The sequence below is a fragment of the Nipponia nippon genome, unplaced genomic scaffold (genome assembly GCF_047370975.1).
Source record: "Nipponia nippon isolate SJK-2023a ecotype South Korea unplaced genomic scaffold, ASM4737097v1 scaffold_5, whole genome shotgun sequence".
In the NCBI taxonomy this organism is placed as follows: domain Eukaryota; kingdom Metazoa; phylum Chordata; class Aves; order Pelecaniformes; family Threskiornithidae; genus Nipponia; species Nipponia nippon.
In genome coordinates this window covers 89963880-89985246 of record NW_028262369.1, presented here as the reverse complement: position 1 = coordinate 89985246, position 21367 = coordinate 89963880, and the positions used below count along the sequence as shown (strand labels likewise).

At 43.6% G+C, this 21367-nt stretch overlaps 1 protein-coding gene across 2 annotated transcripts; it reads left to right on the top strand.

Moving 5' to 3' along the window:
* The first annotated feature begins 126 nt into the window (after positions 1-126).
* On the top strand, positions 127-20222 carry LOC104018732 (protein mono-ADP-ribosyltransferase PARP14). 2 transcript variants are annotated; one of them, XM_087732612.1, is made up of 19 exons: positions 127-368; positions 481-587; positions 666-699; positions 1666-1740; positions 2512-2706; positions 3746-4006; positions 5920-6156; positions 7057-9299; positions 10692-10925; positions 11207-11428; positions 12458-12548; positions 13519-13668; positions 14188-14250; positions 15303-15470; positions 16352-16558; positions 16658-17251; positions 18408-18553; positions 19099-19273; positions 19498-20222. In XM_087732612.1, exons 1-19 carry the CDS (start codon positions 170-172, stop codon positions 19785-19787), a joined length of 5691 nt encoding a protein of 1896 aa, XP_087588738.1. In that variant the 5' UTR covers positions 127-169; the 3' UTR covers positions 19788-20222. The 2 variants fall into 2 exon arrangements, with proteins under 2 accessions (XP_087588738.1, XP_087588739.1); XM_087732613.1 differs by lacking the exon at positions 14188-14250.
* Positions 20223-21367: the final 1145 nt, after the last annotated feature.

Sequence of the window (21367 nt, the reverse complement as noted above, 5' to 3'; positions counted from 1 at the left end):
CCCGCACCCGGGAGGCCGCGTCCCGCTGAGGGGACGCGGCGGGGGAGCGGGGCCTCCGGCTCGGCCGGTCCCGCCCGGCCCCGGCGCAGGGCGGAGCCTGGGGCCGCGGTTTTCTTCGCTGGAGAAATGAAACCGAAAGCGGCGGCGGGGGGGAGACGTCGAGGCGGCCATGGCGGGGCAGCGGCCGGCCGCCTTCCCGCTGCTGGTGCGCGGCGACTGGGGCGCCGCCGAGCCGCCGCCCGCCCTGAGGAAGAAGCTGCTCTGCTACTTCCAGAGCCAGAAGCGCTCGGGCGGCGGCGAGTGCGAGCTGCGGGCCGCCCCCGGCACCGGCAGCGGGAGCCTCCTCGTCTGCTTCGCCCAGCCCGAGGGTGAGCGGCCGGGGCGGGCGGGAGGGGGGGCGGTATTGGCCGCTGGGCCCGCGTTCTGGGGGGGGGGCGGCCGCCGCCGCCGTCCCCTGACCGGTGCCTGTCGTGTTGGCAGTGAGGCGGCGGGTGCTCGACCGGCGGGGCCATGAGCTCGACTGGGGGCCCAGAGGGCGGCTGTCGCTGCTGGTCACCGAGCTGCCCGCGGACGGCGACCCGGCGCAGGTGAGGCGGGCGGCGCCGGGCGGGGAGCGGTGGGGAGCGGGGCCGTGGGTAACCGCTGCCCTCTCGTTGCCCTTCCAGGAGGCGGCCCGGGCCGGCGGGGCGCAGGAGCCAGGTAGGGTCTGCGTGAGGCGCGGTGCGGGGCTTCAACGCCGGCCTCAGCCCTGCGGGGCCGGGGCTCCGGGCCTGGCCCACCCCGCAGCTCGGCGCTGCCCGGGGAGGCCGGCGGGAGCAGCGGGGCGCCGCGGGGAGGCGGCGGAGACCGGTCACCAAGCCGCCGGCGCGTCGGGTGCTTCAGCTGTGCCCTTTCTTTTTCCTTCCCCCTCCAGCCCTCTCCTTCATCTTTTAAGCCACAAAATTCACTTAATGCATGAAGCACGGCCCTTAAGTAAACTGCAAAGCACGTGTAAAAACTGAACGAACCAACTTTCCGTGCAGATTTTGTGGCGGTTCCAGCTGACGTCGCACGGGTTCTCCCCGCGGGCCAGATTTTGCTAATCACACATAGCACGTCCATCTCCACGCGCCCGCTACCTATTTGCGCCGCTGCGGGCGGCACGCAGGTGAAGGCTGAGGGCGCAGGCAGGAAAAGCAGTCTGACAGCTATTACTGTTATCCTTTGATTTCCAATTTAGCCATATTCCTTATTGTTTTAAACTAGCAGGTAGAGAGGTCGTGCAGAGTCAGAATACATCACAACAGACGCTTTTACGGAGGTGCCTGGTTTCTAAAGACGCTTCCCTCCAGAGGAGGGGTGTCCTCGACAGACCTCTCGCTCGACGGCACGGTTTTTGTGCGAGGATAGTGCTGTAACGCGTGGGAGGACCTGGTCACAGCAGCTCACGCAGCATGACTGTGTTTGGTTTTGGACATTATGCCTGAGGCTTTTTTGAGGTTAAAGGATGTTTTTGTAACCACATTCAGCATACGGGTTGAAAAAAGGAGTATATGGAAGTCTGTGGTTCTGGCAGTGTCAAATAAAACTAAATTCAAGCTGTGTTAGGTCCTGGGTCTACAAGAGTGTGACCTCTTTCTTCTTGAAGTGCGCGGTAACTGAGAAAGCATTATCATTTATTTCTAGTTAACGAACCCCAGGTATCTCTTCCCACCTGCCAGAATAAGGAGGCTTCTGTGTGCGCTCAGCAGGAAAAGACAGGTAAGCGTGCTGCTTATCAAGCACAGAGCAGCGTATTCTTGCTTCACTGGTTTTCATTTGACCTTTATGCTGCAATAGTGCCCTGGTCACCTGGGTGGCTTGTGGTGTTTGGCTAATGTGGTGTAGAAATCATGATCTCAGGCTAAAATAAATACATTTCTTTGTATGAGTCTCTTTAGGAAACTCCCCACTTGACTGGTGCCTCAGACAGGTCAGTCCCTTAGGGAGAGCATGCAGGGGATGCTGGCCTTTGTTCCGGGTGAGGCTGTCCCTTCCCGGGCCTTCCCAGCTACCACCAGCCCTGCCAGGGTGACCTGTGGTAGAACATCAGTAGCCGTGTACCCCAGGTACACCTCGGCTCCTGGGGCAGCCAGCACGTGTAGGCCCACGGTGACCCACAGCAACGGCTGGAACTGTAAATGGAGAGAGTGCATAGACGGAAGAGTGACGATTCCCCTCATCGTGGGTTTGTGAAGAAGCTTTCATAGCCGTTACTTCTGCTGTCCTTGCCTGGTGATGAATGGAGGCCTTTTCTCCTCACCTGTTGATATGACAGCTCACGCTAGTGATATGCTTGGCTTGTTTGGGATTTAAAGGCTGTTGTGGAAAAAAAAAAAACAACCCTACCTGGATTACTGTTTATTTGCCTGTTCTTTTCCCTGATCTTATCTGTGATCTGAACAAAAAGCGGTATGAAAGCTTGGAAGATAATAAGCTTGGTTTTTTTCTTAACTTTTGCTTAAGGCGTTAGGGTGTGATCTTTCATTACAGAATCACGTGAGAAATTGGAAGCAGAAAAAGCAACCGCTAGGAAATCTATCATAGTAACCACTGCCTCTGGGGAGGAAATAGAAGAGGAGATTGTGGAAATGTACTTTGAAAATAAAAAGAAGTCCGGCGGGGGACCCATCGAGTCCTGCATCAAAAAGGATCAGGAAATAATCATCACCTTTCAGGATGAGGAAGGTATGGTCGTATCATACAGGTGTTATATTACTAAAGCTCCCTTTTAAAACTAGGCCTTTGCTGGTGCCGGATCTGTTTGTGGGCGTTGCTTCAGCAGAAATGGCGTATTATTCCCAAAGAGTGACAGGATGTAAAAGGAGCAAATGTGCCTGTCTCTCCAGGGTGGGTTTCTGACAGTGTTTATAATAACGCACAGGGAAAGAAGTGGTTCTCTAGACCTGTCCCAAATGCTTGATCGAGGCTCACAGAGAATAGTGCCGGGGAAATGATGTCGGGAGCACTGCAGAATAAGTAAGCTTTAATTCTAGTTCAGGAGACTGGATGAAGCGTAGTACAGTATTAACTGCAGATCATGAGTAAATATTATTTTGTTGTATTTTCTTTCATGTTAATTTCAGTTGCCAGGGTTTTGGAGACTGGGAGGAAAAGAGGTAATAAATATTATGTATTTGTAAGACGGAGAGGTGAATGCTCACCTCTGTGGAGAAAATGATTTTAAAGTAGCCTCAATTTATCTGTACTTTTCCTATGTTTTCCTCTACACTCAAGTGCTGTTGGCTACTTGTTAGCGTGTGAAGGATGTATGCAAAAAGAGGAAGCTGTTTATACAGGAGAAGTAGTTAAATACATTTAAATATTTAACAGTCAAATATAGTTAAATAGTTAATAGTTAAATATTTGTTAAATACACAAGATAAACAGGATGGAAAACCCTTTCTTTATTTGCTGTTTATTAGGTGTTACTAATCTGGAGAACAGTTTCTTTCACTTGAGAGCAGTAGAAAGGAGGTAGCACTTACCTCAAAATAACTTTTTTTTTTTTTTCCTTTGGGGAGACTGGGGACATGTAGATCATAGAGTAGCTTTTATATCCTGACTCTAACTTTTGATGTAGTTTTGCCTTATTTCCGTTTCTTCTGTGCTACGAGAAACTATGGCTGGCCAGATTTTTAAAGTAGAGTGTAATTTAACATGTTGCTCTGCTGTGGCAGGAGGGGAAGGAGAGATTACATCTTTCTTTGTTTTCCTGTGGAACTAGATGCCCAAGAAGTTTTGCAAAGGAAGCATCACTCTGTGAAGAAAATTGATCTGTTCGTGAAGCCATGGCAAGCGGAGGACTCTCAAGGATCCCTGCCTTCCACCATAGTTGTGCTTGAAAATGTGCAGGAGACAGTAAAAGACTGCATGATAATTATGCTGGTGGAGAACATCAGTGGCTTGTCAGAGGATGACGGTGACTTCAGTGTGGAAATGATACCTGAAATACATGCTGCTGTAGTTACTTTTACTGGAAATATTGGTAAGAAGGTGTCAGAGTTGTGGATCTCTTTTTTTATTAGCTACTTGTGTGCGTGAGGGAGACTAAGCAGGAAATGAATGTTTTCTGTCATAGGTTTAAGGTCTCATCTGATATTGCATCATTTTAAACGAGGATTTACTCTGCTAAAGTTAATGACATACCTTATATCTGTAAAGTATAGAGGCCAGTGTAAGTCAGAAGAGGGCTAGCTCTGATTTGGATAGTAAACAGAACAGGCAGGACTAAAAACACACTATAACTTTATACAAGCAGCAAAAGGATGTACTCAGTCTTAGAACAGATCGATGATAAAGGCTCTCCTTGCCAAAAGGTGTTACATATGGAGAAAGTTCATACGGATTTGAGGGAAAATTGAACAAGTACGTGGAACAGAGCTTTTTAAGGTTATTAAATAGCAAGCATCAGGCTTGGGAAATCTACTGTAATAGACTGAAGGCTGGGAGAGCATTAGGGAAGGAGCATCTTCTTACAGCTGTTCTCTAGATAACTGCTGCGGCCATTGCTGGAGACAGGACACTGAGCTGGATGGACGCTGGGATGCTGAGGCAAGTCCAGCTGTCCGTATGCAGAGTGGCAGCTATGTGAAGCATGGAATTAACACCGTATGGTTTGCTTGACGCTGCAGTACCAACTAGCTGTTAAGCTACTGTGCGCCCACTGGTTTATTTTTTTGTTTTTTAGTGTGTTTGATACCATACACTTTCTCTTCTGCCTCATTAGTGATTGATGACAAAGGCATCTTCTGGGTGATGGAGAAATGTCTGCTCCTACTTCTCACCAGTGAGAGGCTGGGGGGACTTTCTGGTTCCTGCCAAGATTTACGGTTGATATTATTAACAAATGCCATCCCAGGACATGAGCAACAGTCAGTGACATGATAAGACCAGATTTAGAAACCGTGTAAGCCAATGCCATAGCTGATGTTGTAGAGATCACAGCACCGCGTTTCCAGAACTGAATTAAGCTGACAGCGGTGAACTGGTCCCAGGATTCTTCGAGTGCTGCTGCGCTTGAGTCCTTTTAGGGACAAGGTGATTTTATATGTGCTTGGTTCTGGGTGAGGAGGTAGGACAGGAAAGAAGAGAGAATTCTGTCTTCTGTGTGGAAAAATTCTAAACATCTTTAGAAGGAAGAACGTGGTGAAAACAAGTTATGTGCCACTTTGAATCAGCATCGTGGGCATAGTTGTATTACCGGTAATACACAAGAATGAAGTTGCTCAGAAATCCTACAGTTGTGAAGGGATTTGTCCATGATATAACTAAACCAAACAAGTGTTTAGTCTCTGAGAAGGCGTAGGGTTTTCTGCTTTAGAAGTCGGAAATTATTTGCGCCTCATGTCGTGGTCCAGTCCCAAATTTTTGGTGTAGCCTTTAGGAAATTAGTAGATACCTCAAAAACTTCGTTGTGTGTTTGCCTGACAGACATAAAAGTGACTTGACCGTCTTTTACTGTGATGATAATGGGGGGAGGTAGCCAAAAATAGAATGTGTTTATCATAAAACTGAAAGAATCCACATTTGAACTGTTGACTTATGTCTAATTAGTTTTGTATAAAGCCATAGCCCAAAGATGAACCTGATCTTATTTTCTTTTGGGGTTAAAGAGACCCAGTGCTACTCAGTAGGAAAATCAGTGACAAATTCTGGCTACGGTAGTTGTAGTCAATAATTGTGATCAACCATGTGGTGAATTCTAGGTGACAGATACTGAACATGTGGAAAGAAGTAGCTTTGCGGGCACCTCCGAGTTCAGAGATGCTTTGTAATTCAGTGCTTTTGGTCAATGCACACAGCAATAGGCTGCTAACACCATAGCAGAAAAGCGAGCTACTAGTTTGATTTTTTTTTTTTTCCCCCCCCTTCTTTTTTTCTTCTCCCTTCTCTTTTTAGCTACAGGGGAATTTGCTAAAAAGCTTAATCAAAACCACAGAGCAAAGCAACAAAATATTACTGCGCGGTGCCTTGAGGTAACAAAAAGCATTAGGGCTGAAAATATACCACCTAACACATCCAGTGACTATATCACCGTCTACTTTGAAAATAAGAAGAACGGAGATGCGCAAGTGGTGGATGTTCAGCAGCTGCCTGATGAAGATGCAGCTATCGTTACATTCAGTGACCATAAAGGTAATGCAGAAATGCAAACCCCTTATTTCTTTGAGATCCTTTCACTTAAAGATCAAAGCATGGGTTTTCTAGAGAAATGCCTGCATTGCCCTCGTAAAAGAGCAGATCTGGTGCTTTGTCAACAGCTCTCTGCTGACTGGAGTGCAAGTTTGTTTTGGACCAGCTGGGAATGAGGCATAGAATTTTTTCCTTTTTATGCACAGTTTATTTCACCCAGGCCTTGATCATTATAGAATTCAAGTTAGAGTTTGAGTTCAATAGCGAAAGCGCAGCCCCACGTAGTGCAGGAGGCTTCTTCCCCACCGCCTTCGCCACCAGCTGCCCCGTGGCAATGTGTGCTGTCTGGCTCATCTGAGGACAATTTCTTGGACAGCTTTTTGGCCGGAGAACAGGTGATGTGGCTTGTCCAGCCAGTGACAGAAACACGAGCATCTGTGAAAGGTGGAGGACAAGGAGGAAGCTGGAGGCATTGCGGTGAAGGGCAGAGCTGAAGGGAAGCTGAAGAAAATAGATGCTCTTTTTGGGGGAAATGGAGGAGGTGTGATTTGATACTGCTGTGTAACAGCCCAGACAGCTACTGAGTTGGGCACTTCAAGTACAGCATATAACAGAAGTGGGGGCAGAGACAGTGCTGTGCATACCTCCTCCTGGAGGTGGACAGTGTTGGTTCGTAACTGTCTCTCTCTAACTTAGATTTTTGGCATTTAAAACCAGTAACTATTGAATAATTTGAAATTGTTTCTCTCTGGGAAGGGGGGAAAATTAATGTAAAACTATTCTTAGACATAACAAAGATTATTATGTAGAAAACAAATTAAACACCCCCCCCCACCCACCCCCCCCGATCTTTGTCTTTAAGTGCTAGCATTAATTGTTTGGGGTTTTGTTTGTTCATTTTAGATGTAATCAATATCTTGGCAAAGCAGCATTCACTCAACAAAACACCGATCTCTGTCTATCCTTACTACATCTCACTGGGAACGGCTCTATATGGAAAGGAGGGGCCACAAATAAAGAAGCCAGATCCAATTACAGTGCCTCTGGATCCGTGTATCTGGTATTACTTGCAGAGAAATAATAGGCTAACTGAGGCAATAAGTTGTGAAATGGCGAAGTGTAATTGTGAGCTAACGTGGCCTGAACCCCGCTGCACAGACCCAAAAGTTACTTTGTGTCCTTCAGCTATTTTATCTGACCAGAAGAGATTAGTATCTCAATTGATCAAGACATGGAATAAAAATGCTTCCACAGCGTTTTCACATAGCATATCGAAGTACAAAGCAATCAAATGTCAAGTAAGCTCAGAGGTGTGGGAAGCCATTAGAAACAGCTTTACCCATGATGAAGTTCTGATAATCCCATGTATTTCCAAGGATTTACTTGTTCTAGTAGGTGAAAAAGAAGTTGTGAAGAATGTTGAACAAGAACTGAAGTTTCTGATAGAAAAGGCCACCAGAGAAATTGAAAGAGAAAAGCAAAGAACTGAACAAATAGTGGTAATGAGTCCAGGGGAATATGCAATTGTGCAGAGTAGTGGTCTTGAAGAAAAAATTCGTACGGAGTTCCCAGCCCTGCAGATAACTTATGATCATTTGCAGAAGGTAATTAACCTATGTGGAGTGCCTGAGGAAGTTTATAAAGTAAAAGGGGAAATATTAGATAATATACGCAAAATGGCAAAGAAAACAGTGAATATCCACCCTTATATTTTCCAGTTTTTAGAGCATATTGATAATGAAACCCTGTCACAGAGCCTGTTTATGTCAAAACAAATTAGTGCCTTTTATGAGCTTGGCACAGAAGCTATCATCTTGAAAGGGAGCACTCCTGAAGATCTCCTAAAAGCAGAAGAAGAAATAAAGAAGGAACTGGAGTACAAAATCATTACTTTGGAGGATGAGTCAGTCCTCCAGAAGGAGGAATGGAGTATGCTCACCAAGCGAAACTGCTCTAATGAAGCTGTAAGAGTCACTCGGGCAGAGAGTCAGGTCATCGTGGCTGGCTGCTCTGAAGCAGTAGCAAAAGCCTTTGAGGAACTTTTTAACTTTGTAGAGGAAAACACGCAAGTACAAAAAGTCATCGGAGGAAAGCCCGTGGCGGTCATAATGTTCTTTGAGAAAGAGAAGACCAATGTTTGGGGTGACTTACAGAATAAAGGTGTGAAAGTTGACTTTAGCACACAGCATAAACGTAGAGTTATATCCTTGAGTGGGCCGAGAAGTGAAGTGCTGAAGGGAGTCACCTTAGTTGAGCAAATTCTGTCTGGCCTGCATTATAAGCGTGTGGTAATTAGCGAGCCAGGAGCCAAGTCATATTTCGAAGAACGAGAACACTTTTTTGCCGCCACTGTGAAACAGGACTTTAAGTGTCTAGTCAGGCTGGAAGAGCAGTCAGAAGAACAGCAAGAACACAGTAATATAGACAAGCCCTATAAGCAAGTGACTATAGGTGGAATTGTAATAGCGGTTTATAAAGCTGACTTGAGCACTCATCCTGTTGACGTTATGGTAAATGCATCTAATGAAGAGTTAAAACACAGCGGTGGCCTTGCTGAGGCACTGTTAAAAGCGGCTGGTCCAGAGCTACAACAGGAGTGCGACGAGCTGGTGAGGAAGAACGGGAGTTTGCAGCCTGGGTGCGCGGTCATCACGGGTGCTGGGAAGCTCCCCTGCAAGAATGTCATTCATGCTGTCGGGCCCAGGTGGAGGAAGGATGAAGCAGAAAAGTGCGTGTACTTGTTAAGAAAGACAGTGAAGAAAAGTCTGCAACTAGCTGAAACTTTTAATCATTGTTCCATAGCTCTACCTGCTATAAGTGGAGGGATTTTTGGCTTCCCACTGGAACTGTGTACATACTCAATTGTGTCCTCCATTAAGGAGACCTTGGAAGAATCCATGGGGGACAGCAGCTTGAAGGAGGTTCATCTCGTGGATATTGCACAGAATAACGTTCAGGCTTTCATCAAGGCACTGGGAGAAGTGTTTTCAGATTCTTCACCTTCCTTCAGGTCACTGCATCAGACCAGTACAGTTCATCAGCCTAAGAAAAGCAAAATTACTCAGAATAGCAAGAAGTTCCCATTGGTAACAACTGAGGAAGGTCTTGACATCGTGCTGAAAAAAGGAAGCATTGAAGATGCTACAGTAAGTGTTTTAAATTATCTGCTTTTAAGATATCAAGTGGGGGTTTTTTTGTTTGCAAAACCAAAAACCAATCAACGTTAGACCATCATCTGTAATTAGCAATGTAACGTGTTTGATATGTTACGAAATTGGCTATCGCTGCTGATAATAAGAATTGCTATGAGATGACTGTCTTCCGTGATAGCTGCAGATGGCTGTGCAGCACTGTATTTTGTCATCTACTGACAGAGAGGCACACAGATCCCTGTGGTGCACAGTGCATTACAATTTAGCAGAAGCAACTGGGGTCAGCAGGAATGGTTCTGGGCTCCGACCCCCTCCCCCCCCGCCCCCGACCCTATCTTGCTGGGTAGGAACCACGTGCATGCAGCATTGACCTTCCCAGAAATCCTAATTATAAGAGTGTGGTACTAGCACAAAAGCAAAAGAGGGTGCTCAGAGTCGGTTAACACGAGTACCCTGCTGTGTGAGAGTGGCTGGGCTGCTTCTATATTCACTGTGATCCTGAGGCAGCACAGACGTGCGGGTCTGAGCCCTGCGCCCGCAGCCAGTCTGGTTCTCCCTGCCTCTGTAGGATATTGGACTGGGGAACTATTACCCATTATGCACTTGATGATGCACGCAACGTGCAGTCGCTATTGCATTTCCTGTGGAGAACCACCTTCACTAATCGATTTCCAGTTGCCTCCAGTATTGAATTGCTGTTAGCTGGCTGATAGCTGCTTTCCTGGGATCACCGATACTGGAAGCAACTCCTTTCAGAACCCTTTCCATAGCGGCCAGCAAATCCTTTCAGGAGTGGATGCCTCCCACAGCTCCTCCAGTTGGTCAGGGCAGAATATACGTTAAAATATGTATAGAGGTCCTTCCTGAGGAGCTGAACGCTTGACACAACGTTCATAGCCCTTTGTATTTCTCTCCCTTATAACTTACTGCCTTTCTCACTTCTTTCTCCATAGCTTTCTTCCAGTCTTGTTTGTTTTCAGCTTCTCCTTTTTCTCAAGTCATGTATGGAAGATCTTCCGTACCTCAGTGAACACAGATTTTTGGTCTGTGAGCTTCTCTTAGAGAACAAACTTCATAAACATTTTTCAAATGGAGGTAGAATGAGTAGACCAGGAATGCAGAGTTTTAACTTTCTCCTGTCGGCTTGAAATTAATTTCACTGTTAACTCAGCTTTTATGTTGCCACGGGCAGGCTCATGGTATTAGAACTGAGCATAACTTTTCTGGTTTATTCCAAAATTTTGTTCACTCTCAGATTGCTCTCCCGAACATTTACTTTGTAAATCAGCAGGCAGGCTGTATTTGATTAATCAGAGCGAAATTTAAACTTGATACTTAAAAGACTTGATACTTAAAAGCTAAAGTTTTTGCTTGCGTGTTTTTCAGACAGACATTGTTGTCATCAGCGTTGCCAAAGATCTCCAGCTTGATAAAGGGCCACTCTCTAAAGCTTTGCTAACCAAGGCAGGGCCAATGCTTCAGACGGGCTTAAAAGAAGAAGGCCTAGCGAAAACACCTGAGGAAGGATCTGTGTTGAAAACAAAAAGTTACAATCTAGGTTGCAGTGTTGTGCTTCACGCTGTCGTGCCTGCGTGGTCCCAGACACACGCATCTCAAAAGGTATAAGGGTTTTTATTTGCCTGAACTCTAATTTGGCTGGGCTTTATAGTGGGTTGAATGTAACTTCCCCTTTGAAATGAGGGACAGTTTCATAGGAGATGAAAGAGTTTGGGCTGTTCTTTTTTAGCGGTGTGGCTAATCCCTTGTTGACTAATATATTCTATGTCATGTATGCAATTATTGTATTTTAATACCAAGAGATAGCTAAAAGGGAAAGTGCTATGTTGGGCATACTGGAAAAAATTACTTTCAGTAATCGAAAAAATAATTGTGCTTTACAGGTCTTGGGCGACATCATCACAAAATGCCTGCAGATTGCTGAGGAGCTATCTTTAAAGTCAATTACTTTCCCAGCAATTGGGACAGGGAATTTGGGATTCCCAAGGTCTGTTGTTGCTAAATTACTGTTTGACAAAGTGTTTGAATTCAGTAGCAAAAATGGAGTAAATTCTCTTGAGGAAGTTCACTTTCTGTTGCATCCAAAAGACACAGCTAATATTCAGGTGAGTTACCATGTTTTTCTGTCTCTACTATATACTGGTTTATTTGGGTCTGTCTCATGATACTTGGCTATCTGGTGATCTCTAAAGAATCTGCAGGGTGCTTGTTCTTATACTAATGAAGTAGTTTGCTACTTATCTGTACTGAAAGTTCTCTTTTTGGTTCTACCCCTCTTGGTCACCTGTCTGTCCTGAACAGCCCTGGTACCTTCCTGTCCTTCTCTGTTCGCTGGCAATAATTACAGCTGAAAGTGTAATTACTCTTTACCTCATCAACTCACCTAATTCTTCAGTACATAGGACTTGCCTACAGATAAATTTGCTGCAACTCCTGCATGGATGCCTTCACTCTTGGAAAAAGGAGTGCTTTCAATGGAGTGCTAGTGTCTTTTTAGGAAGAATAATTATGCTAGGATTGCTGTGCTGGTAAACTTCTCCCATAGAAACCTATCACTACTCCACATCCCCCTTTCTTCAGTGTCACGTTAGCACAAATTTTCTATATCTGTGCTCAAGTTACTCATTTCACACATGAGTCTCTCAAAAGAGAGCAGTCATACTGTGAATTAATGTCCAAATAAGTGTTTCTGCCTCTGGTGACTTCTGTTATTTTGTGCAGTAGGTAATACGTTTTGAAAGGCTAAACTTGAAGGCTGCTGCGCTAAAGCCTGAGCTATTGTACGTAGAGAAGGGTGGCATTAGCTGCAAGACTTGAGTTAGAATGTAAACTACCCGCTCTGTGTAAGGGTGCCATCTGTTAATGCATCCCTCTGGAATGGTAACTAGGGCTTTGACTTAGTTATTTATCAATTCTGTCTGATATTTATCAGTTCTGTCTGTTGCTCACACTGAACGACCTTGCTTTCTGAGAGTAGCAGCGTGTCAGACTTGCCATCACCATTATGGCAGATGGTATGAAGTAATTTGCGTTAAGCTCTTTCTATATGTTTTTTAACTTTAATTTCTAAGCCTTTATTTCTACTGTGTAATCTGAAGACGTCTACGGGGGTTGACTGTAATTTCCTTCTCTAGGAATTTTCAGATGAACTTAAGAACAGATGTGGAAATACTGTAGATATTAAAGTGCAGAAGACTTCTTCAAATAAGGCTAGCCAAGGCACAGGTAAGCTTGTTTCACAGGAGTTGTGTGCCTAGTGGATTTTTTTTTTTTTTTATTCTTTTAAATATTCCAGGCAATGCATTCGTTATGGATGTTTAGATATTTGTTTGATGAGCATGTCATTCCCAAAGTCGAAGTAACAGTCGAAGTGGCTGCTGTAAAGGCAGCATATTGTATTTTCAAGCTGAGTGTCTGCAATGTCTGAAACAGCGTTGGAGATGCTAAGAAAAAAAAGGGACCTGTGGTTGATTGTCTGGATAGTGCCCCTGCAAATCAGGACAGCAGAAGCTATCATGTGCCAAGGGCAGAAGTAGGGCTTTTTCTTTTATTGCTGCAGTACTTGATCAGATCGTGAACAGGTCTGTGTCTTCCTATGTCCTGGGAAGGCAGGTGAGTTCCTGGTTATATGTCTTAAAGTGACCTCTTTGGAATACTCTTAAATCTTTTACATGTTCAGATGAATAGCAAAACCAAACTGAAATAGCTTTGGTGTTATCCAGCCTAATGGAACTGCAGAGTGTAGAAAATGAGTTATATGGTGAAAACTTCATCAAGTTTTTACAAATAACGCATAGGTAGAAAGTTCCTGTCGTGCAGTAGAGAACCTGCCTGAAAACTCTGTGAGACAGAGCAGCAAGGGAGTGTCACTTGGGAAGTTCGCTGCTCTCTTACCTTGGAGTTTCACAAAGGCTTATATAGTAAAATGTCGCAAAGTAGTGTCCGTATACCAGGTGTGCAGCAAAAGAAGTTTTTTCTGCCATCTCAGCATGAATAGCAGTGATGGGAATAGATGAAGGTTGGTCAGAGACTCCTGTGAGAAGGAATGATTTTCAGTTAAGGTGGCAGGAGTCCTCTTTGCTGGCTGAGTCTGGAGGCACGCTGTGGTCTCTGTACGCGTTGCACCCGTGAGCAAGTCCCTTATCTCTTACCTCATTGCTCCCTTCTGCTCAGGGTCTGTATTTCTTTCCTGCAGCTTCCTCTGGTGCCTCTTCAAGCCCAGCACAGAATGTACATGAAATGACGATTGGCTCCGTCGTGTTCCGGGTGGAGGAAGGCGATATTACCAAGGAAGTGGGAGATGTCATTGTAAACATAACAAACCAAACCTTCAACCTCAAAACAGGTATTTTATGTGGTATTATGTGTGAAAACAGTATGTGTGGTTGGAAGAGCTGGATAAGAAGAATAGGAAGTATTCTTTTCAGTGTTTCAAACCCTTTTGTTTCACACTGTGGTTTCTGTTTTGCTTCTTAAGGTGCAAAAGCTCAATTAGGAAATGTCTGAAACTTTCTTTTTCTTGTTAATCTGTGTTACAGGATGGCATGTTTAAGACTTGCAGAAAAGGAAACTAATAATTTCAATTTTTTTGTAGAATCTTTTTATAGAACATCTCTCGGACTAAAGGAGAAGACAAACCTCAGTGTGGTTTTGACCTCAGTGAAACTTATTAGTACTTTAGACATCACTTTGAATCGAAAAGCATAAGCCTAAAATTAGGCAACGGTGCTTTTCAATTATAGCCTTTACTGTTATCAGGATTGAGGTATTTTAGATATTATGTGGTATGCAGTTCTGCCTCAGATGGGACTTTAACGGTATTAGCAGTAATAACAGTGGATTCGTATGCCTCTTCTCATTTAAGGTGTCTCTAGAGCAGTTCTGAACGGTGCTGGAAAAGCAGTTGAAGATGAATGTGCTCAACTAGGTATGGTACAAGGTTTCTGACCTCCTTTCTGGAGGTGTTCATGCATGGCAGGAAATCTGTTGGAATACTTTCTCAGTGCCTACTGTACATCCATCTGTATTATGCACTGTGTTACATCAGCTAGTTTTTAATCAGTTAATGTGGTATTTGTAAAACATCTAATGAGGGAAGGAAAAGAAAAATCTTCAAGAAGAGAGGGCTTCTAAGCATATGTAAAGAACTAAATCTATTCATTATTGCATCCTCTTATTCCAATAAAGCTTTCCATGACAAAAACAAATCGAGTCTACATTGAACAGAGCCACGAGCAAGGGATGATGTTGGCAGAAATGTTAATAGAGAAGCCATACCTCACTGGAAGCAACTGTCTACCTGCAACTCCTTTTGTTGTTTCTGAATGAGAAAACGTTTGCTGTTGGCTTAGCTAGCAACCCACTACCACATCCTCTGTGTGACCAAGAGGGAAAACTAGTGAAGCTGGGTTCCTGCCTCAGAAAAGGCATTGATTTGTATACTAAATTCAGCTAGTGAACAGCAAATATAATGAATGGGGAGTAAGGATGGACGAGTATGTGGTTTAAAACCCCATAAAATAAGGGAAGTGGGAAAGACGCTGGTGTGGAGGTCAGCTTGGAAGACCAACCAAAGAAAAAGAATTATGTGGAGGAGAAAAGAGGTAAACCTCTGTTGCGCAGGCCGAGAGGGTAATTCAGGCTTGGCAGCCTGAGGGTAGATGGCATGCTCGTGTGTGCGTGAAGACAGTGTGTAGTACTAGTCTGCATGAAGTTCTCCAAGTCTGCAGAGCAAACTTGACAAATAAAGGCACACACAAAATTTATTTGCCAAACGAGGCAAATACTTTACAAACATAAAATGAATCCTTGTGACTGGAAAGTGAAAATAGAGAGAGGAGGTTGCACAGTTTGTGGAAGGAGACTTGAAGCTTATCCTGGGGCATATTTGTCATCATTTCTTATCTCCTAATGAGGATTAGTACACATCTATATTGTGGATAATTGTTGATTGATTACGTTCTCCTACTTACATTTCAGCCTCACAGCCTAACGAGAGCTATATCACCACCCAAGCAGGAAACCTGCCATGCAAAAAAATAATTCATTTTGTTGCCCAAGATGATATCAAGATGATAGTCTCCAAAGTGCTTCAGGAGTGTGAATTACAGCAGTACACCTCTGTCACCTTCCCAGCAATTGGAACAGGTCTGTGTCTCCCTTTTGAAATTAGTTCAGTGCATGCAATTCTGCAGATCTCGGGGTTCAAACGATGAGTTTGATTTATCTGGAGGGGTTATTCTTTGGTAAAAATATATTCAGAAACTGCAGACTTTAAAACTGTTCTTAGAAGCTTATGAAGGCCTAGAAAGCTTCGGTCCTTGCAGTCAGCTAGTATGTAAAGAGTATGAGTGCTCAAGAGCTGACACTTCCTTGCTAACAGGAATTCAAAGGTATGTCTATACTTCCCAGAGAACCATAAATATTTGTCATAGCAGCTTGATAGGTGTGGGCAGCTCATCGGAGAATATCCAGGGAGCTACTTTACATTGCTGAAATCAGTAGATGACGCGGTTCTGGCTAGCAGCCGCACAAATGGGGTTGATATGGATGGAATGTGAACCTGTCAAAAAGGCCAGACTGTCCCTTTTTCTTCTCTTGCTATTTGCAGTTAGTTCAGTAGAAATCCCTAGAGTCAGAGAGTCCAGAAGTGGGCCCCATGCATGCAGGGACCTCTTGCATGAATAAAACTGGACTTGCTTTTTGAGGAAAGAGTTGGCTACTGGGCCATTGAGTGTCAGGACTGTGGCCTATTAGGTAACCAAGCCATATCATCTACATCATAACCTGATCAGTCACCATGTCAACAGAAGTAAACTTCCATTCTTCCCTTGCTGGAAAGGTGCTCTCGAACCTCCTTTTCCTGATAAATAGAAACCTTTCCTAATTGCTAGCCTGAAGTTATTTCTGACCGGCTTATGATCCAAGTGATTGTGGGTATGTTCATAGCTGTTCTTTTAAAGATGTTTTAACCATTTGTAACAGTTATTAACGCTTTTTAAAGGCAAAATGTTTATAACTTGTTTCAGGTGAGGCAGGCCGTGATCCAGCTGTAGTAGCTGACGACATGATAGATGCAGTAACTGACTTTGCAAAAAGTAACTCTGCTCCATCTGTGAAAACCATTAAAGTTGTCATCTTTCAGCCACATCTGCTAAGTGTGTTCCATACAAGCATGCAGAAAAGAGAAAGTCGTACTAAAACAAAAGCCAAATCATTGGTTTCCAAGTTCATGTGTAAGTAGATGTCACTTAAATACAGGTTATAGATCAATCTGTTTAGTACCAGCTGATAATGGTTAATATTAATTACAACATTTGTGTATTTCAATGTAGCACTCTGGAGCTCTGAGAAATGTTCGCCAAAGGAAAAAACCAAAGCCATTTTGGAAAAGAAAATTGAGGAGGCTGTTGTGCAGATTTGTGGTGAAAACAAAAAGAAAGTGGAAGAAGCTGAAAACTGGTTGAAAAGTGCAATTTTAAAGGAACAGTTTCAAACAGAAATCATGGATGAGTCTATCTCTCATTTCGGTGAAGCGGAGAGTGAGGAATTGCGTGACCTACAAAAGAAATTAAAAATTGCTCTTCGTTTGAATAGTACCTCTATTCGAATTTCAGGTGTTGAGAAAGATGTCTGGATTGCTTATTCAACTGTTCAAAAAATGATCCACAGGGTAAAAGCTGCTAAACAGGAAGAGATCAGGGCAGAACTTTTACGAAACTTAATTGAGTGGAAATATTTTGAAAATGATTCCTATGTGGCCTTTGACAGTCTCACGAATATGCACTTGGAAAATGCTTTCATGGGAAAGCAGAAAGATATTTCAGTCATCATTGGTGAGAAAAAATACACAGTGAATATAGAAGCTAAGTATGCTGTGGATGACCAAGGAAACTGTACAGCCATTATACGTGTTGATAAATCTGAAGGTAGGTAAAAGCGTCTTGACAGACTGACCTTCCCACGTTAAAACCAGGTTACATCCAGCCTTGTAAGAGTAAGAAATGGTAAGAATGTGCAAAATAGCGTTAGGAGCTTTGTGCAGGTCCATTTCTGGAGAATGTAGAAAAGAACTGAATTGGGAAACGAAAATAAAAGAATCCTTCAGTTATTTAATTTTGTTTTTAAATGTAGGTAGTGCATTCTGAGGTTCTTAACAGACTTACTAACAATAATTAGATGTTTGTATCAGTTGTCATGCTAGGTCTCAGCTCATTTCTGTTCCTGAAATGTACCCTCCTCCGTTTACTTCTGGTCCTTTACAATATAAGGAGCTACGTTTTTCTTATTTATCCATACAGGACTTTGCCCAGCGTATTATTTTTCTTTGTCCTGCTGTGACTCAGTTTTACAGGGGCACGTTTTGTATCTTATGGGAACAACTTTTTTTTTTTGTCTACTTAACACCTGAAAGTGAAAGTAGATGGGTTTAAGTAACTGTGCAGCTCCCAGTGCCTTAAGTAATGCCTCCTGCACATATTTTCAGATTTTTATTTTTTGTTCTCTTACCAAATAATGTCACTTCTAATTGAGGGAACCTACAATACTGGATGTCTGTAGCATATGCATCAGTCAGTGTTACTGTCTGACAATGCAGCTAGATACTAGGCCTCGCATGAAATGAGAGAAGGGAAGAAAGGGAAGACTTCTGCTTTTGAGATGGAGAGTATATTCTCGAACTTTTTAATTAAAAACCTTCGTTGTTCAGATGCTTTGCTCCTAGTCTCCTAGTTGATGAGAATTAACTACTCGGTAAATCTGCATTTGCTCCGTGTCCTTGGAGACTTGATTTGCAGGGAAAGCTACCAGTAAAAGATGTTGCAAAGGATCCCTCTTCAGCTATGAAGAACAGATTTGTCTAGGAACTACCAATTTAGGCACATCAATTTCCAGTGCAGTGGAAAACTAGAAACTACAACGCCCTAATCCTCTGGTAAAAGACCCATGGAATGCTCCTGGCTGACAAAGACCAGTAAGCACTAGTGATAAGCTAGATGTAGGGCTTTTAGAAGGGTTTGTAGCTGGGCATATTTCATTTTAAGCAGAGGATTTGGGGAAATACGATTGATTATGTTTCTTCTGCAGATCAAGAGTCAACAGTGCTCCCTGCAACGTGGGACGATATGCAAAACCAGCGACTCAAATTAGTGGAACTAAAACCAGAAACAAGAGAATATAGAGATGTGCAGGAAAGGTTTCTGAAGACCTGTCAGTCATTAAAAATTGTAAAGGTAAAAGCACGTCATCATTTCTGAGCATAAATACTTCGATAGCAAGTGATGAAGAATATTAATAACAATGGAAAAATAATTTCCACTGGGGTTTCTGAAGTTGGACAAGTCTTTATGGCTGTCACTAACTTTAATCAGCATCAGTTTAATGTTGCAATTGAAGTATTTGGAACAACTCTTAAGCAGTCACTTCTTCAGCACCAAGGGACAGCACATGTTTTGTGCTGTAGTAGAGCACAGCATGTGCTCACTTAAGCCGTGTGTGCTTCGCAGGCAGGCATGTCATCTGTGCCTCAGAAACCTGTGAAACTGGCCTGTGTTGTCTCCCATGGAGCGTTTCAGTCATGTTTTGGGCTGGGTTCTGCTGTCCATCATGCCAAAGTTTGGAGTGATTTGACTAACTTATTTCATAATCTGGTATCCATGCATTGGAGCTAGGAGGAGAATCGCGGAAGCAGATTGAATTGTTGACACACGAATGTTTTTCATGACAGCAACCTACCTACTTTCTTTCTTTCTTCCTGTCTTACTTTCAAATTTTGAAGATTGAAAGGGTACAGAACCCATTTTTTTGGAAGGCCTACCAAATAAAAAAGCGTGAAATGGATAACAAGAATGGCAACAGAAATAATGAGAGGCTTCTGTTTCATGGGACAAGTAAGGAGTCGTTAATCTTAATTAACAACCAAGGATTTAACCGGAGCTATGCTGGAACGCACGGTAACGTACATTTCATAACAACTCTTGTTTTCCTGAATAGGGCTAGGGCTGATCTGCCATGCTACCTGTGTAGTCCTGCCTTGTATTCAAAATTATTTGTTTTGTTAGATCTCCCTATTGCAAATAAAAAGCAAAACTGTCAAGAGATTCACAGGCTCTGAAGATGGCAGATAAGTGATTGCTGCTACTGAAATGCTCACAACCATTTGTTTTTCTGACCACAGCTGCAAGCTTTGGAAATGGAACATACTTTGCTGTTAACGCCAGCTATTCTGCCAGCGACGTCTATTCTAAACCAGATGCGTATGGGAAGAAGTACATGTACTTGGCTCGAGTCCTTGTTGGAGAGTATGCTCAGGGGACAAAAGGATCAATTACTCCAGCAGCAAAAAATGCTCATAACTCTATAGATCTGTTTGATAGTTCAACTGACAACGTGAACCAGCCGTCCATGTTCATCATATTTAATGACATTCAAGCTTACCCAGAATACCTTATCACTTTCACTAAATAAGCATTTTGATTGCAGCCAAGATTGTACGTCATTCAGTCTTTGTGTAGGACAGAAGCGCTTATAACAAAATACACAACAAAAACAATAAATAGTTTTATCAAATTAATTTCTGAAAGCTTGTTTATATTTAAGCAACCTCTGGCAATTTCTGGTAGTGCAGAAACAGACTGCTTGTTTACACTCACTTGCATATTTAACACTTGAGCTCAATATTCTACTGAAAACCGCTGTTAGATTCCGTATCAAGCCTTTACGCCGCATTAGCCTTTCCCCCCAGCCTTATGGCCATCCCAGTCACACTAGGAAGCGGGGAGTGCTGGCGGGCGGTTGGAAGGGATCTTCTTTGTTGAAGATCAATGTTGCATTTCTGATGGCTTCTGTAAATGACAGTCTGCATCATGAATACAGTGGCTTTCAATAAATGAACTAATTGTAGTTAATGGTTTGTGTTTGTTTAAACCTCTCCCAACGCTTAGCATTGGTTTTCAATCACTGACCTTCAATGAACTTGGTGTCTCAAATACAGATTTGCTTGGTTTTAATACAATAACCCTCCCTAGCAGGTTAATAAGAGGTTGTACGGAAGGTTATAGAAGTTGCCTGTGTTATTTATATTATTATGTTATTTATATATATGAGACAGGAAAGTAAATTTTGAGGATGTGTTTGTGTTGTCATATACCAGCTGCAACAACCTTCCTGCGATCTTAAGGAGAAATGAATAGAGCAAAGAAAAGCAGAGAGGGGTTTGGGGGTTGCCAAGGTTTAAACAAACAGATTATCTCAAAGGGATGATCATTAACAAGCCAAAGTTCAGAGTTCCATGTTGGAGGGGGGAAGCAAAGCAACATCATCTTTGCAGCATGCTGACAGCATTAAAAAATGTGCCTCTCCCAGCCTTAGATATTATAAGATCTTCCAGTGAAAAAGCAGAGTGGGGCAGCACCTCCACATTCTAAAAATCTTTGAGTCCTCAACCTTCTTCTTTGGTTGGATGATTAAGAGAAAAATCTCCCAATACTTACTTTAAAGTTTTACCGTGGGTTGGTAAGTCCGTATGAGCAATAATCGTTGCAGGGTAAACATTGCCGAGGGATGTGTTTTCTAGGGAAGGTGGTGTGAGATAATGCGAACCTGCGAGCACCTTGGTGGCTGTTCATTCACACCCCACCCCATCGCTCCCTCAGCAACAGGGCTGGAACCGCTCGCTTTGGGCTTTTTTGCTTTCGATTCTGTCAGTTTTCTAACCTCTGAAAAATGCTGACTGTCAAATTCCTAGTGCCTGAAATCAAGATATGGGCGTGGGGGTCAGAAGTCTTAAGTTTTGCTTTAAAAATAACTAGACTTAATCGATCCCTGTAACACATACACGTGGTCACCGGTGTGACGGGAGCTGCAGGTGATGGCACGGGGTGGTTCGCTGCGGCCGGCGGGCCGCTGGTACCGCTCTGAGCGTTCTCTCTGGGAGACAGCAACGCGCCTCTTCTCAGCTTCTCCGTCGCCACAAGAAGCTGTGGAGACCGAGGTGTTTTTTCACCAGTGCTTGCATTTCAGGTGCCGTGGGCATCAAGCACGGGGCA